At 40.5% G+C, this 18,502-nt stretch overlaps 1 protein-coding gene across 1 annotated transcript in view; it reads right to left on the minus strand.

Annotated features, from left to right (window-relative positions):
• Positions 1–800: 800 nt before the first annotated feature.
• Positions 801–18,502, minus strand: part of TXNRD3 (thioredoxin reductase 3) — a 50,204-nt gene continuing 32,502 nt past the window's right edge. The window contains exons 12-17 of the mRNA XM_030802193.1: positions 15,625–15,701; positions 14,912–15,068; positions 8,683–8,790; positions 4,395–4,490; positions 1,811–1,945; positions 801–1,281 (exon numbers count right to left, since the gene is read on the minus strand). Coding sequence (XP_030658053.1) covers positions 1,219–1,281; positions 1,811–1,945; positions 4,395–4,490; positions 8,683–8,790; positions 14,912–15,068; positions 15,625–15,701 — 636 coding nt within the window. The 3' untranslated portion in view covers positions 801–1,218. The remainder of the gene's footprint in view (positions 1,282–1,810; positions 1,946–4,394; positions 4,491–8,682; positions 8,791–14,911; positions 15,069–15,624; positions 15,702–18,502) is intronic.

Raw genomic sequence — 18,502 nt, forward strand, 5'->3', positions numbered from 1 at the left:
CTAGGTCCTATGTCAGTTTTCTTTGGGTTCCCAGCCCCACTCCCCCACTGCTCCATTCCCTGCCTCCAAAGAGGGTAGCAAAATGCCTGTCTACAAACAGTGTTCCTAACTGTTGGTTTAACATTTGTCTTTTAAGACAAATGGCTAGAAATTGTGACCCCAGCCTATCCAATCTTAAGCTAAACAGCTAGTGTGGCTCATGAGAGCAAGTGGCCTAAAAGAGCCTTGCATTGGCTACTGTGTGGCATACTCAAGAAAACAGAGGTTTTCCAAAAGGACCTTGGATGGGCCTCTGTCTTCAAGGACTTCTGAAATGCTGACATGTTTGTAAATTCCCATGCAACCACTTAATACTACCTGTATTCACTTATGGAACTTGATCATCATTAAATAGACTGTGATGGAATTATTTCACAGATAAGTTAGTTAGATTTCACTTAATACAGTATTAAAAACTTTTGGAAATAATACTATTAAGATGAACATGAAAAAGCAATTCAAGTACTTTTATCTTACATGAGATATTTTGCTCAGTCTAGAGATATTAATTAGGGGAGAATAGCTTCAAGGTTATCACCACCAAGTAGTGAGTGTGAGGGTGAAGCATGAGTCAGCGTTTTGACAGTAGGTTAAATGTGCCTCAAAAAAGAAAAGAGATGACTAACCCTACACAGTGTGTACAGCTTCCTGCTAATGTACACGGTCCTCTGCAGACAGCTATCCAAATGCAGCCCACAGACACTGTTCACCAGTGAGCATGTGTGAATTCTAGGCCCACACACTAGAAAACCACCACTTTATAGCGTTTCTTAACTGAAAATATATTTTCATAGAAACAACAAAGCAAAGGGGATAAAAACAATGGCGACCAGAAAAGCTAACTTAGGTGAATGGTGCCACTCAAAGGTCTTTCCGAGGGAAGCTCAGTCCTGGCTTGCGAGAGTCGGCCTTGGCTCACCTCACAACCGGGCTCCAAGCTAAGGCGTCAAGGAAGCAGTCCCACTGCTTCTCGCAGTCAGCGAGACCACAAGGCAGATGCCCACTGCTGTCCTCTTTCCTTGTATACTTTCTCATCTCAGTGTCGTAAGACAGCCTTGCACTGGTCCCTGAGTAACAGAGCAGCTGTCATGAGCACAGGCTCATTTTATCCGAGAGCATTCTTATCTTTGAAAGAAATGAGAATATGACAAGGAAAACTAAACAGCAGCAGGCCTAGCCTCAGCAGCCTTTCTGAGTGATGTCTAGTCCAGACGACTTTGTGATTTCCAAAGTCGTGAACACCTGTTCAAGAGAAAGAAAACAAATACATATTTAGATGTTAGTACTGCTTTAAAAAAACACATTCTGAATATTACATTTATGCTATTATTTAAAATATACAAATCTGGCCAGGCATGGTGGCTCATGCCTGTAATCCCAGTACTTTGGGAGGCTGAGGCGGGTGGATCACTTGAGGTCAGAAGTTCGAGACCAGCCTGGTCAACATGGTGAAACCCCGTCTCTACTAAAAATACAAAAATTAGCCAGGCGTGGTGGTGCACACCTGTAGTCCCAGCTACTCAGGAGGCTGAGGCGGGAGAATCACTTGAACCTGGGAGGTGGAGGTTGCAGTGAGTCAAGATCATGCTACTGCACTCCAGCCTGGACAACAGAGTGAGACCCTGTCTGAAAAAAATAAAATGAAATAAAATAAATTAAAAATAAAATATACAAATCAGTTACTAATATGACATCTTTCTGACAAGTGCTTTGTAATAGTTTTTCAAACTACATCAACTGAAGCCAATTTTTAAAACCTCCTGTTTCCTACCTCCCCACATGTGGGGTGAATTCCAATGGTGTCATCAAGTAGCTGTTTTGTGAGGCCACATTTCATTGCAGCTGCAAATCCTTGGGTAACCTCACCGGCGTTTGGTCCAAGAATATGAAATCCTATCACCCGATCCTTTAATACAGAAACAAAACAAAGAAAATCCCATTAGGTTAATGGTCTGAATATGGATCCATTCACTGCAAATTCACAGTTAAAATATACAGTATCTACTACAGAAAAAGAACTTCAATGTCAAAGCGAGCAGAGAACTTTACCATGAAACTAAGCCACTGTAAGAATCTGTTAAATGAGCCAGTAAATGCACATCCAGAGTTAATTTGCACTCAAATTTACTAGAACAAGCAATTTACCCACTGCATGAAGGAGTTCATTAGTATGATGTAAATTTACAAATTATGCTGAGACAACAACAACAACATAACAAATCTGAATTAAAGTCCAATATTGGAATAACTCTAGGGTGGCAGGTTTTACTGGAAATAAGAGGTTGCTGGCCCAGGAAGCAAGAGGCCCTGCTCCCAACATCAAGTGGAGACAAAGGAGAGGCTGGTGCAGGGCTGTCACCAGGGCTGTGTGCTGAGAGGTATGGGGTGCAGGCAATGAGCTGACCCACAAGGATGGGATGCAAGATGTGCAGTCATTTTCCACAGTAACGGTGCATTCTAGGCTGTCCATTTGTCAATGTTCCTTCATCAGATTATCCTTCACTGTGATCTTCAACAGTAGAAGCATACAAGAGATGAAGAGAAAGACTATAAAAGGGCAACGGAGGCCAGGGCCAGGAGTAATCCTTGCCCACTGAGCTTCTGGAAAAAGCAACAGCTCAGAACAGTCACACGCATCCACATCTGCTGGCAGGCACTCCAGAGGGGAGGCAGGCAGAAGCTGCCTGGGCTGGGGCTTCAGAGTGAGTTCCCAGGGCCCACAGAAGACTACTGCCTTGGAACCTGAGGTGGTGGGTTGCTCAGCAAGCAGAAAAGGGGGGTGGCTCAGAGCAAAGTAAGGACACTTGGTGAGAATCTCCACTGATAACTGTAAACGAAGGTCCTGAGTGAGGGAAGTCTCATTTACAATTTTGATCCTAGAGCTGGAGACAAGTATTTCCATTTCGTAAGTTCGAGGGTTCTGCTCAAGAAATAGGCATGTGGCCAGGGTAAAGGGAAGGGGCACGCTCCCCATGGTTAAAGAGCAAGGACAAGATTGTGGCCTGGGGACCTGGGCGGGAGCCAGAAGGGTGGTGTGGGACACAGCAGAGGGGCTCAGAGATGGGAAACAGGGCTGACAGCCACAGAGGTGCAGCCCACACTCTCATGAGGAGGTCAGAACTAGCATGACAGCTACAAGTCCCACCTTCAGCAGCGGCTCTCCCACCAAACCCCAACCCTCTCACTTTCAGAGGGTAACAACGTGTACAGTCTCTCCCTGCTCCCTTTGGAAAGGCCGCCCACAACTGCCAAAAATTGACCTCAGATAACTCTGTCCCAAAGAATCAGGATATAGCCCAGCACATGAGCACCCACCCTCAGGAGCACAGCTGCCAACCTGCCCAACCTGGAGCATTTCAGGGCCATTATGAGCACCATCCCTGTCACTGCCCTCTAGCCATATGCCACTACCAAGAGACTAAGCCCTAGAGCTCTGGATGACTTCACCATTCAGGCAAAAGAGCACATGCTAATGGGCTACTAGCCTGGGACACCCTGTTTTCTGTTATACAGAGAATAAGATAAATACAGAGATGTGAGAATTAAACAAGATAATGACTGCTGTTCAGTAAACTTTTATGTAGATGTCACTTGTTGCAGTTCATATTTATCTATTTGTATGTTTCCTCTCCCCAGATGATAAACCCTTCAAGAGAAGAACCAAGTCTTAACACTGCTTTCTACATTCAGAATTCTTTATAAAGCAAATTATAAATAAACTGTGCTTTAAACTACACTACTGAGGAAAGCTATTAACCATTTTGATGCCCGCCCCTCGTAACTGGGAGGAGGAAAGCCTCCAATAATGGGCTGCTGCTTTAGTGAAAGCATCAGGAATTAGCTCAGTAAGTCAAGTTTCACTTTGTGTGAACATCTCCATCTAAAGACTTTTGACACACATTCAGTCTGTTTATAAATGCATACATACAACTTATTATTTGATGACCAAAATTTTCACAGATCTTCTAGTTCTAAACTATCAAGCTTAAACTATCAAGCTATCAAGATGGCCCTGGGAAAAGGCAGCTTTCAGTGATGTATTTTGAGAGGACACCAGTAGGGCTCAATCACAAACTGTCACTGCTCAGCCTCTGTCATATGTTAACTAAATGACAACATGGAGGTGCTCTGCATTGTCCTGAAAGCTACCTTAGAAAGATTATAAAAGCGCAGCAGTCCCAGCTGCTCAGGAAGCTGAAGCACGAGGATCACTTGAGGCCAGGAGTTGGAGACCAGCCTGGGCAACATGGCAAGATCCCATCTCCAAAAAAAAAAAAATTATAGAAATCCAAATACTAAAAATAAAAGCTACATTTAAAAATCACAGCATTTTGGCTTCTAGTGGTATTACATACATGGTCGAATTTATTGCAGATTATCTTTGCATAACAAGTGTTGTTCTCTCTGCCAGCTACTGTCCATTCAAGAGGCCAGAACAAAGTATGATATATCTGGAAGATAAAAGAGAGAAAAAGGGCAGAATTAATGTATATGGAAACCATTCCTTGATAGGCTCTTTAATTCTATAAAGGCAATAATCTCCATAGCAGCTTTCAGAAATTTAAAGTTCAGTGACCCCAACTTTATATATCTGTTGGGAGCCCCAGGGTCAAGGCTCCTGAAATGCTAGCTGCATACGTGTGTTGACTGTTGTTTTGTTTGCTTGGCTGTTAGTCCAAGCAAAAATCCACAAACAAAATTCAGTTTTCAAACATGTATAGAGTACCAGCAACCCAAGGCAGAGCACTAGGCACAGGCTCTCGTGTGGGCTGCAGAGTTGAAGACTGAGATCCTGATGTCAAAGCTGACCCTGATAACAGGGCTCACGTTCCAGCAAATTTGAGGAGGTGCAGAAGAAATAAAACAGCTCCAGCCATTTAGAGCTCCAGAACCTAGCGACGGGAGAGTGGGGATCATGTCTCTCACATTTCTGTCCCCAGGCCCTCACGCCAGTGTCTTGAATGTACCTCTATGCCTCTTCAATCTGGCTCAGTCTTCTAAGAACCAGAATAAAATGCCATGTGCCCTCTCTCCAGCTTGGGGTTGCTGTGGTCTCCCAGTGTTGCACCTCTGACCTCTGAATCACTCCATACACAAATGGACAGTTAATGCTGGGTGACAGAATTGGAAATGTAGTTTGAACAATAATCCACGATGGATGGATTTAGTTTTAAAAATACCACCCAGAAATAACCATTTTAAATGTTAGGGAAAAGCATCAATTGCTGGTGCATGTAGAGTTAAAACAAAATTTTATTAAGGAGGTATCATAACATACAGTTACTTGTAGCCAAAAAAAATTGATTTAACTTGTTTTTAACAGAAGAGAAATAAACTCTTCTACCCATTTTTTTGTTTGTTTTGAGACAGGGTCTCACTTTGTCACCCAAGCTAGAGTGCAGTGGTGAGCTCTTGGCTCACTGCAGCCTTGACTGCCCAGGTTCGAGCGATCCTCCTGCCTCAGTCCCCAAGTAGCTGGGACTACAGGTGCACATCTCCACACCTGGCTAATTTTTGTATTTTTTGTAGAGATGGTGTGTCGCCATGTTGCCCCGGCTTGTCTCGAACTCCTGAGCTCAAGTGACCCACCTGCCTCAGCCTCCCAAAATGCTGGGATTACAGGTGTGAGCCACCACTCCCCACCACTTCTACCTATTTTAATACAAACCTTTTATTCTCTGCAGCTACTAGAAATAGAAATATTTCTTTATCTTAGGATATACTTTCCTAAAAATACACCTCTAAGGTTAAAAAGAGATGGTACAAACTCTTTCCAGGTTTGTTTTTTTTGTTTGTTTGTTTTTTTGAGACAGAGTCCAGGCTGGAGTGCAGTGGCACGAACTCAGCTCACTGCAAGCTCTGCCTCCCGGGTTCTCCTACCAGGTTTTAAACATGATTTTTAAAATAGCAAGCTACTATTTCTGATGTATTCTATCACTTCTGCTATGAAGGAAGGAGGTGAACACTCACACTTCCCCCCATCTCCTTTCATCCTTTCACTGGTTTTGTCAAATGTGGTTTTTCCTTCTAGCACTTTGAAGATTTTACTATATTTAAATTTCTTACCCTTCTGGTTCAAAGTGGATGTGAAGTGTGGATTCAACTTCCAACTTTACATTTTTCCTTAATATTCCAGCACCCTTTAATGGATGGCCTGTGTTTTGCCATGGATTTAAAATATGACCTTATCACATACTAACTCTTATGAGCATTTGAATCCACTTCTGGGTTTCACATTCTGTTCTACTGATCTTGCTGTCCATCTGTGTGCCACTGCTGCACAACTGTAAGCACTGCACCCATGTGATAACGTTTCATATTTAATTAGGACTCCCCTCATTAAATTACTCCTGAAGTTTCTTATCAACTTATGCACAATTACAGACATAATTTTCAAAGCTCTGCTGTGGAAAACAGTGATCTCTGACCCCACCCATTTCAATGAACCCAGAGGCCACCACCTTCACCTCTCTTATTTAATCATTTGGGTATTTACCTCTATGCTTCTAAATAACATGCTTATATTGCTACTGCCTGACTTTCCTATTTTAGGCTTTATTTATTGATTTGGCTGTATGCAAGAGCAAGATGAGCTCTCTTGCCTGTCCCCTAGCACTCACTCTAGCTCCTTCCTGCCCTCCTCCATCCCCATCTTCCCAATACAGTTATACTCTTAGCTACCACAGTTACCAGTGTTTCCTTTACTATGTAAAAGCTATTCAAAGACAACTTGAAAGCAACAAGCAAAGGATGAAGCTGCACCCTTAGCTCACAACATTGACAAACATTAACTCAAAACGGATCACAGACCTAAATACACTCACACTTCCTCCCATCTCCAGTCATGCACTGCATGTGTTGCAAAACAATGCTGGTCTACGATGGACAGCATATATGACTGTGGTCCCATAACATTAAAATGGAGCTGAAAAATTCCTGCCACCTAGTGACATTATAGCCATTGTAACATCATAGTGCAACACATTACTCACTGTTTGTGGTGATGCTGGTGATGCTGACACTGCACTGCCAGTCTCCAACAGTCTAGCATATATAATCATGTACAGTACATAATACTTGATAAAGATAATAAATGTGATATGACTATGATACTGATTTATGTATTTATTATACCATACATTCTACTATTATTTTAGAATGTACTCCTTCAACTTATAAATTAACTGTAAGGGCAGGTCCTTCAGGAGGTATCCAGAAGAAGGCATTGTCATCAAAGGAGGTGACAGCTCCATGTATGTTACTGCCCCTGGGACAGTATGTGGTGGGAGAAGAAGGTGACATTGATGTTTCTGACCCTGTGTAGGCCTAGGCTAATGTGTGTGTTTGTGTCTTCATTTTTTATAAACAAGAAGTAAAAAAATTAATAGAAAAAAGCTTATAGAATAAGGATATAAAGAAAGAAAATATTTTGTACAGCTCTACAATGTGGTTTGTGTTTCTCTAAAATAGGAACTTTAAAAAAATACTAACAGATCACATTTTCAGTCCTGTCAAAATGCAATAAATAAATAAATAAAACAGGTGAGTTGATCTGCAGCAAACCTTGGTGAAAAGACCTTAAAGTAATCCCCAAAACTTGAGGAACTTGTTTCCTATAAAGATACTCTTTTGTCTGGGATACAGCCTTGTACATCCTTCCTGTCATGTGCCTGACATCTTCCTACCTTAATTTTTCATTAATTTCAGAAAGTTTTAAAACTAAATGTTAAATCCATAATTATTATCATCAATTTTCCAAGACCCAAGTAAAGGCCGACCAATGAAAAAAGGATAGCTTATTATTATATAAAGAGTTAATTATAAACACTGATAAAATAATGTTCTCTAAAATGTAAATTTCAAAAATAATCATCTAAAATAACATTATAAAGTTTTAATCACACATTTTCCCAGCACCAGAAATTTAAATAGGAGTTTCTTAAATCCTTAGGCCATTTAACTAGGGAGTATCAGTGCTATGATTTAAATATATTCTCAATAATAAATTAAATCATACAATTAAAATGTCTTCAAGGGAAAGCACTGTGATTTCAATTCTCTTTTACTTGAAATATCAAGTATTAATAACCCTCCAATTCTTTTTATCCTCCCTCTCCCTCCTATGTTGGGAGAGTAGGCAGAAAAAAGCCAATCAAACTTCCCAGCAAGAAATGATGTAAGAAAATATTTTTAAGGTTACAATTGGACAGGGTTGGGGGGTAAACGAGAGGTAGCAATAAAGGTGTGTAGAGGGCGTCCTTTTGGAAATCTGAAGAGTCCACAGGCAGACAACCCTGGAACTTCCCACCTTACCACCCATAGCCATTCCTACCCCTGCATTCCCAAAAGATCTTAAAATAACTTTGAGCTTCCTTGTACAAGTTTGCTCAAATAGATTTTTGTTACTTGTAATTCAAGTGTCCTGACTTACAGATTACACTTCCCTCTTTCTCAACCATATTCTTCTTCTTTGCTAGACAGACAGGGTTTAAATTAATTCCTAATTTTCCTAAAATAGGAATATGATTTCCTACAATATAACCATCATAGTAACTTGCAAAATGATGAAATAAAAAGTGACCGCAAAGATAAACTGTTGATTAAAAGAGAATTTTTTATGGAAGTAATAAAACACAATCTTACTTCTAGATTCTCTTTTTTATATACTTCAATAGCTTTCTCTTCAGATAATCCACAGCAACCATACTCCAGAGGAGTAAAGACCGTAGTCGGAACATTAATATAATCACACTGAAAGACAAACAAATTACATTGTCTTATTTTGTGAAACTTTATAGCAAAAACCTATATGACATATATTTATATAAAGAAAATAAATCAGTCCAGTTCAGTGTGACCAATTCTTAAAACATCAACAGCTTCAGGAAAATTCTAAGGTACCTTAACAGAGATCTGGGATGGGCCCCTGACTCAGGGGAAGAGACCACACACTGGCCAGCCACCAACAAATGGGACCGGCTCTCCTGGAGCACAGACTCGGAGGTCTAAAAACCAGAAGGAAGAGGTGGAGGTGGTGCCACCCATCTGCCCCTAAAGACACTCTCCAAAATGTTTTCTTTCCATGCCCATGATTCTGGACCCTGCTCTCCTGGAGCACTTCTTCCAGGTAACCTTGAATTATGCTACTTCACTGGAAGCTGAGACCACCTCTTGGCCATTTCATATTCCTTATGCCACTGAGAGGTGAGGCAAGTATGCAGCTCAACGGTGCTGGACTGAGTGTTCTTGACCATCAAAGGGGGATGGTACATATGTGAGTGTGTCTGGAGGGGGGTGCTAATACACCGCAGGGACAAGGATGACCACAGGTCATCTCTATAGTCCAGGGGTTAAGAAAGAACCATCTCCAAAGCCTTTATCAGACTGAGTTAGAGAAGAATGGACATTGCAAGGTGGCACTCCTGCCTAGGAAAGGCCCCAACTTGGGAGAAGAGAGGGCCTCTCTGGCTGTGTGGAGAGGAGCTGGAATACTTTGGCAGGTGAACCATGAAACCATGTGCATGGAGAGAAAGCTGTGTGTAGGTGGCAGAGAAAAGGTGGAAGGTGCCTGCCCAGCCACAGCCCCTTCAAAAGACACCACCATCCACAGCACTGGTATGTTCCCCAATCTCTGCCAATGGTCACAAGTGATTAGACTGGGGACAGCCATCTGATCTCACAAGAGCCAACACATAAGCTGGCCAGAAATCTATGGAATGGCAGAAAAAGGTGGGCTGAGTCAATCCAATTCTTTCTTTTGTAGGAAAATTAACTAGAAGGAAAGAGAATTTTCCAGGTGGTAGAGGGATGGGAAGAAATGGACCTGCAGAGTTGTCGCCAAGTTAGGCCAAGGAGGAGCACATCTGTACAAACCCCCCACTGTGCTGCTGGGCCCCAGAGCAGCTGGGACCCCACCTCCAAATGCAGGCAGGCCCAGCCCTAGTATAGTTCTTTTTTTAGGTTCCTCTGTGATTCTACCTATTAATCCTAGGATTCTTACAGTAACCTCCCTCAATTTGCCTAGTTTGAGTGACCTTCTATTCTTTGTCACCCCAAAGAAAACCAAAACACCACCATGTATCCCCCAGATCAATGACAGGATTTGCATACAACACAGATAAGTTCTCCATTAGCCTAGATTCTTAACGCTCTCATGCCACTTCATATTTGCCTACCTGCAAACCATAGGTAAGCCAAGCGTTTATTTTCTTTTCCCAACATGGCTGAGAAAATCACATAACTATGTGAACTGCCTGGGTATTTTCTGACTTCTCTGAGGCACTCACATGTTGCCTATCCATTTATTGACTGGCAGCTGACCCTAGATTCCATAGCTTACATGGGAGGCCTCATTCTTAATAGATGCCTTTGTTTCCTGTTTCATATCAACTAAGAAAAATAAACACAAAATGGCTCAACTTTGCCCCTTTCTCCTAAAAACCTTCTCCACATCTTAGACCATCTCCTTCACGTGGACTTGACTCATGCTACCCTTCCCATAGGCTTCTTTCCATCTTGAGCCTTTCATCTCTTTCTTTATACTCTACACATATTGCTCCATATTCTAATCCCTCCTCCCCACAGTCACCACGATTAACTCCTTACAGCATCAGGCAACTGCTCTGCCGACATACACCCCAAAATGTTATTTGCATTTGAGATAATTCCTTGCAAATTTAGCATTCCTGGCCCCCATCCATTAATGCCAGCAGAGCTCCCTCCCCAGTGGCCGGCTTCATGCACCAAATACACCCACCCACAAGGTCTCCATGCGAGGCCTTGGCAGGTACCTGGGGGATGAAGCAAAGCAGCACATGGCATTCCTCATGGAGAATCTATGCCCAAACCTCTTCATCTGAACACACTTATGCAAAAACAACTGGAGAAATTCAGAATGTGGGACATTCTACAAGAAAAGTAACCTGGATTCATAAAAATGTCAGAGTTAAGAACTAGAGCAAGACAAGGATGCCCACTGTCACCAGTCTTATTCAACACAGTACTAGAAGTCCTAGCCAGAGCAGTCAGGATGAGAAAGAAATAATGGGCATCCAAACTGGGAAAACAGAAAGTGAAACTGTCCTTCTTTGCAGACAGTATGATCTCATATGTAGAAAAACCTAAATATTCCACCAAAAATACTTAGAACTGATAAAGAAATTCAGTGAAGTTGCAGGATACAAAAATCAACATACAAAAATCAGTAGTGTTTCTATACACCAATAACAAACTAACTGAAAAAGAAATCAATAAAGCAATTCCATTTACAATAGCTACAGAAAATAAAATAAAATATTTAGGAATACATTTAATCAAGTAGGTGAAACCACTCTACAATGAAAACTGCAAAACATTGGTGAAAGAAACTGAAGAAGATACAAAAATATAGAAAGATATCCCATGCTTATGGATTGGAAGAATTAATATTGTTAAAATGACCACACTACTCAAAGCAATCTACAGATGCGATCCAATCTCTATCAAAATACCAATGACGTTCTTCACAGTAGTAGAAAAAACGATCTTAAAATTTTTATGAAACCACAAAAGAAGCCAAATAGCGAAAGTAATACTGAACAAAAAGAATCAAGCTGGAGGCATTACACTACCTGACTTCAAAATATACTACAAGTTATATAGTACCCAAAACAGCACGATAGTAATATAAAAACAGACACACAGACTATGGAACAGAACAGTGAACCAGAAATAAAACCACATATTTACAGCTAACTAATTTTTGACAAAGGAACCAAGAACATACATTGGAGAAAGGACATCATCTTTAGTAAATGGTAGTGGGAAAACAGTATATGTAGAAGAATGAAACTGTACCTCTATATCTCACCATGTGGAAAAATCAATTCAAAATGAATTAAAACTTAAATACAAGTCCCCAAATTATAAAACTACTAGAGGAAAACAGAAGAAATCCTTCTGGACATTGGTCTAGGCAAAGATTTTACAGGTAAGACCTCAAAAACACAGGCAACAAAATGAAAACAGACAAATGAGACTATATCAAACTAAAAAGCTTCTGCAATCAGCAAAGGAAACAATCAACGGAGTAAAGAGACAACCTGTAAAGTGGGAGAAAATATTTGTAAACTATCCATCTGAGAAGGTACTAATATCCCTATACAAGGAACTCAAAACAACTCAGAGCCAAAAAAAAAAAAAAAGAATCTGATTTAAAAATGGGCAACAGATCTGAATAGATGTTTCTCATAAGACATACACATGGGCAACAAGTATATGAAAAAATGCTCAGTATCACTAATCATCAGGAAAATGTAAACTGAAGCCACAATGAGATACCATATCCTGGTTAGAATGGCTATTATCAAAAAGACAAAAAAAAACAAAGGCTGGTGAGGATGTGGACAAAAGGGAACTCTTACATACTATTAGTGAGAATGGAAACTAGCACAGCCACTATGGAACACAGTATGGAGGGTCTTCAAAATACTAAAAAAAGAACCCCCATATGATCCAGCAATCCCAGTACTAATATTTATCCAAAGGAAAGAATCAGTGTATCAAAAAGATATCTGCACGCCCATGTTTATTGCAGCACTATTCAAAATAGGAAAAAATGGACTCAACCTAAGCATCCATAATGGATGACTGGATAAAGAAAACGTAGTATATAAACACAATGAAATACAATTCAGGCATAAAGAAGAATAAAATCTGATCATTCACAGCAACATGAATGAGCCTGGAAGACATTGTATTAAGTGAAATAAGTTGGGCACAGAAAGACAAATACTGCATGTTCTCACTCATATGTGGGAGCTAAAAAAGTTGATCTTATAGAGGTAGAAAGTAGAATTGTGGTTATTAGAGGCTGGGAAGGGCAGGATAAAGGGGAGGATGGGAAGAGGTTGGTTAATAGACACAAAATTACAGCTAAACAGGAGGAGTTAAGTCCTAGTGCTTTACAGCACTGTAGGGTGAACATAATTCACAAGAATTCATTGCATATTTCCATAAATATATACAATCATTATGTGTCAACTAAAAATAAAAGGAAAAAAGTCAGTGTCATAAAAAATAAAAAACAAAGGCAAGGGGACTGTATCAGATTAAGAGACTTAAGCGTCATAAGAGCCACATGTACTGTGCAAATCAAAACACACACACACACTCTTGGCCGGGCGCGGTGGCTCACGCCTGTAATCCCAGCACTTTGGGAGGCTGAGGTGGGCGGATCACGAGGTTAGGAGATCGAGACCATCCTGGCTAACACAGTGAAACCCCGTCTCTACTAAAAATACAAAAAATTAGCTGGGTGTGGTGGTGGGCGCCTGTAGTCCCAGCTACCTGGGAGGCTGAGGCAGAAGAATGGCATGAACCCAGGAGGCAGAGCTTGCAGTGAGCAGAGATCGAGCCACTGCACTCCAGCCTGGGCAGCAGAGTGAGACTCAGTCTCAAAAAAAAAAAGAAAATCACACACACACACTCTTAAAGAACAACTGAGGAAATTGAATACTATAGTACTTTTGTTGAACTTCTCAGATATGGCAATAGAACTGCAGTTACGGAGGTAAACATCCTTGAACTTAGGAGATATATGCTGAAGTAGTTAGAGACAAATGTCATTGATGCCTGCCACTTCAAAAAGTGGCAGCAAAAAGCTGAGCAAAAGAAAAAAAGAATATGAACTACACATACACATATTCAGAAAAGGAGAGACCGAACAAAAACAGCAGGATGTGAACAACTGGGGAATCTGGGTGAAAGGTTCAATATGGGCGATTGTTTTCCTACTCTTTCTGTCTTTTGACATCTTTCTAAATAAAAAGTTGGGGAAAATAAAGGTCTCAACAGATCCCTACTGCCTAGAGAAGGCCCTACCAATTCTTTGTGGCAAAGATTTTTGATGATCTGGCACCAAATTAGTTTTCCAGCCTCCTTCCCAATTGTACTTCCCTATCACCAACTACTCTGCCTACACACATTCCAAAATGTTCTATTGCACTGTGTTTGAGACAATTTTTCTTTGCATGAGATGGTACACTCAGCATTCCTGACCCCACCCACTAATGCAGCAGAGCCCTTCCCCAGTCATCCATCTCCTGCCAACTCCACACGGCCACAGATCTCCTGATGGAGCTGAGCAGTACTTCCCCAGCTGAAAGCTCCTGGGACACTACTCATAATCCTTAGCACAAGCCAAGCACTACAGTTCTCTGCGTTCTTAGCCGAGTTATCTGCCCACCTGAAAAGTCCTTTGCTTCCTCAATTTTAAATTACTCATCCTATAAAGCTCATCCCAAATATTTGATTTAAAAATCTGAAAAGTGGAAATCCTCTGTAGAAATAATCTGATTCACATCCTTGGCTTTGCAGATAATGAAACTAAGAAGATCCTCAGAAGTTAAACAACCTGACCATGTTTACAGGCCAAGTGGGCACTGAAGCCAGGACCAGAATCCTGACTCATGCCAAGAGCTCCTATGCTATTACAGTGCAACAGTCCACTTATGAAGGCTTTCCCCCTCCCTGCAGCTAGAATTAAACCATCCCTTCAGTGTCCCTAGAGCAACCTGCTGACAGCACTCTGGCACACAACCATACTCTGCCTTCTGCTCAGCCTGTGCCTGCCTGACTCATGATCCCACCTACCTGGTAAGCCCCTGGGGCTGACCATGGCCAGTGCTTTGTTTATCACCTAGCACAATATCTTGCACACAGTGGACACTCAAAAAATATTTATTTTAATCCATTAGTAAATAGTAAGTCTACTGCAAATTGTATCTCTGAGGAACCCTTTACTTGGAAAACAAGCACACAAGTTTTACTTGTATTAGTTTTAAAAATCATAATCTTGATCAAGATATTATCTCAAAAACAGTAAGAAACTTACCTTTTCTAAAGAGGCCCCAAAAAGTCTCCGAGCTAGCAGCTTGCCTGACTGTATGGCGACAGGAGTGAGCTCTGGCTTATCCTCCAAAATATCCCCAACAGCATAGACATATGGCACATTGGTCTGTTCCACATCATTTACAGGTATTTTTCCACTCCTATTAGTTTTTGAAATGGGAAAAAATATATATTACAACTCACTCTACACTGCTGGCTAATACTATTAGCCAAAAGACTAAAACATAGAGAAAAGACCTCTCTTAAAACTCACGCACCTCAGGATATCAATTATATATAAGGTCAATGACTTAAAGTAACAAGGGTTTCTGTAGCTCCAAAAGAAAATATCTCTGGTGAAACCACGGGCATTTCCTGGATGCCAAGGATATCTGCAGACTGCCTCCACAGACTCACTTAGAGCTTTGGAATTTATCTCTTTCCCTGACCAAGGACATAAAGATATGCTCTAAATCACAGACATTAGGTGAATATATCTCTGCAATTATTTCTTAAAGTCATCGTTTAATATATGAGCTTTTCAAGGCATACAGTAAGAGTTACTGATTGATGAAGAAATTGATTATAAAGAGCTGGCACTGAACTTATAAGATAAATTAAGACATATCTCAGAAATTAAATGAGAATTTCTTAGAGGTGATCTGCAGAAACCTGTTGCTTTGTGCAGCAACAGTCTAGTGATCCCAATATACTTACTTCTCATTAATTTTGACACCAATCTTCTCCAAGCCTATTTTCCTTGTACAAGAGTCACGACCAATAGCTAACAAAACCTGCATTTGGAGAGAAATCAAAAACACAAATTATCCATATCAGGAATGAAAGAGGGAACATCACTATAGATCCTTCAGACATTAAAAGGGTAATAATGGAATATTACAAACAATCTATGCCAATAAATCTGACAGCTTAAGGTGAAATAGATTCCTTAAAAGACACGACTTACCAAACTTCACAAGTCTGAAAAGTCTACAGGCTAAATTATGTCCCTTCAAAATTCATATGCTGAAATCCTATCTCTAAGTACCTCCAAGGGTGACTATATTTGGAGACAGAGCCTTTACAGAGGTAATTAAGGTAAAATAGGTCATATGGGTGTGCCTTAATCCAGTATGACTGGTGTGCTTATAAGAAGAGGAGGACATGGGCAACACAGACCAAAGGATGACCATGTGAGGACACAAGGAGAAGACAGTCATGTACAAGCCTAGGAGAGAGGCCTCAGAAGAAACCAACCCTGTCAATACCTTGATCTTAGACTTCCAGCCTCTAGAACTGTGAGAAATACATTTCTGTTGTTTAGGCCCGCCGGTCTGTGGTACTCTTCCAGAACTGTGAGAAAATAAATGTTGTTTAAGCCACCCAGTGTGCGGTATTTTGCTATGGCAGCCCTGGCAAACTAATATGTCCTATACCATTAAAGAAACTGAATTCTCAACTTGTAAACTTCTCATAAATTAATTCCAGACCCAGATAGCTTCTATAGGAAAGTCTATGGAATACTTAAGTAAGAAATAATGCTAATGGTACAAAAACTCTTCCAGGAAAGAAAGAGGAAAAGGGAGTATTTCCCAACTCCTTTTTTATGAGGCCAGTATAAGCAGCTGACACCAAAATCAGACAAGTGCATTAAAAGAAAAGAAATCCACAAGCCAACACTCCTCATGAATACAATGTAAAATCCTTAATGAAATGTTAGCAAGTCAAACATAGCAATATATAAAAAGGATAATTGTTTGTGACCAAGTGAGTTTGTCCCCAAAATGCAAATTTGGTTTAACATACAAAAATCCATCAATGTAATTCATCATATTAACAGAATAAAGGAGAAAACAATTCAATCATCTCAATAGATGCAATAAAGCATTTCACAAAATTAAACACTCTTTCATAATTAAAATCTTCAGAATAAAAGAAAAGACAATTTTCATCACCAGATAAAAGGCAAGTGTTGTAAACTTACAGATCACATCCTGGCAATGATACAAGACTCAATGCTTCACCCCTAACACCAGGAACCAGACAGGCATGCCCATTCTCACAATTTCTAATCAACACTGTATTGGAGGTCTTAGCCAGTGAAACAAGATAAAAAAAAAAAAAAAAAAAATCAAAGACATGCAGACTGGAAAGGAAGAAACAAAATTGTTTTTATTTGTAGATATGAATCCTAAGAAGCTACAAGGTCAATATAAAAATAAACTGTATTTTTATATACTACCAACCAACCATTTAAAAATGCCATTTATGTTAGCTTTAAAAACATGAAGTACGTTTAGCAAAATACATGAAAGACCTCTAGAGCCCAATGATAAAACATTGCTGAGAGGAACAAAGGAATACACAAATAAATGGAAAAACATATGAGGTTCATATGTTGGAAAAATCAATATTGTTAAAAAGTCAGTTCTTCCAAACTGACGATGGAAAAAAGACAATGCCAGCCACAATCCCAGCAGACTTTTGTTTCTAGAAATTAAAAAGCTGTTTTTAAAAGTTATATAGAAATGCAAACAATCTAAACAAAATTAGAGGACTCACTCTACCTGATCTAAGACTTACCACTGAGCTTCGGTAATCAAAACCATGTGGTACTGGGGAAAGGACAGACAAATGATCTATGGGAAGAGTACAGAAATAGACCCACAGTTAAATGGTCTTTCTTTTTTTTTTTTTTTTTTTTTTTTGAGATGGTCTTGCTCTGCCGCCCAGGCTGGAGTGCAATGGCGTGATCTCGGCTCACTGAAAGCTCTGCCTCCCGGGTTCACGCCATTCTCCTGCCTCAGCCTCCCGAGTAGCTGGGACTACAGGCACCTGCCACCATGCCCGGCTAATTTTTTTGTATTTTCAGTAGAGACGGGTTTTCACCGTGTTAGCCAGGATGGTCTCGATCTCCTGACCTCGTGATCTGCCCGCCTCGGCCTCCCAAAGTGCTGGGTTAAATGGTCTTTCATTGAAGATTCCAAAGCAATTCAATAGAGAAAGGGAAGTCTTTTCAACAAACGGTACTGGATAGCCATACGGAAAGAAAAGAACTGCACAGTGAAGCACGTATGCTCTATATAATCCATAACACATGTGATGAGGTAGAAAATAAAGTGGCTGCAGATCTAGAATGTGGCTGTGGAGTGCTTAGTCTTGGAACTGCAATGTTAGGAGCCAGGTTGTATGTTGGATTTGACATAGATGCAGGTGCACTAGGAATATTAAATAGGAATGTGGAAGAGTCTGAATTAACATATGTTGGCATGGTTCAACGTGATGTGTGCTCATTATCTAACGGAATGTCCAAGTCATTTGATAACAGCAATTTTGAATCCTCCTTTTGGGACCAAAAATAATAAAGCAACAGACATGGCTTTTCCAAAGACTGCTTTGGAAATGGCAAGAACAGCAGTATATGTATTCTTTTTTTTTAAATTATACTTTAAGTTTTAGGGTACATGTGCACAACGTGCAGGTTTGTTACATATGTATACATGTGCCATGTTGGTGTGCTGCACCCATTAACTCGTCATTTAACATTAGGTATATCTCCTAATGCTATCCCTCCCCCCTCCTCCCACCCCACAAC

Source organism: Nomascus leucogenys, chromosome 21 (genome assembly GCF_006542625.1).
Source record: "Nomascus leucogenys isolate Asia chromosome 21, Asia_NLE_v1, whole genome shotgun sequence".
Taxonomy (NCBI): Eukaryota; Metazoa; Chordata; class Mammalia; order Primates; family Hylobatidae; genus Nomascus; species Nomascus leucogenys.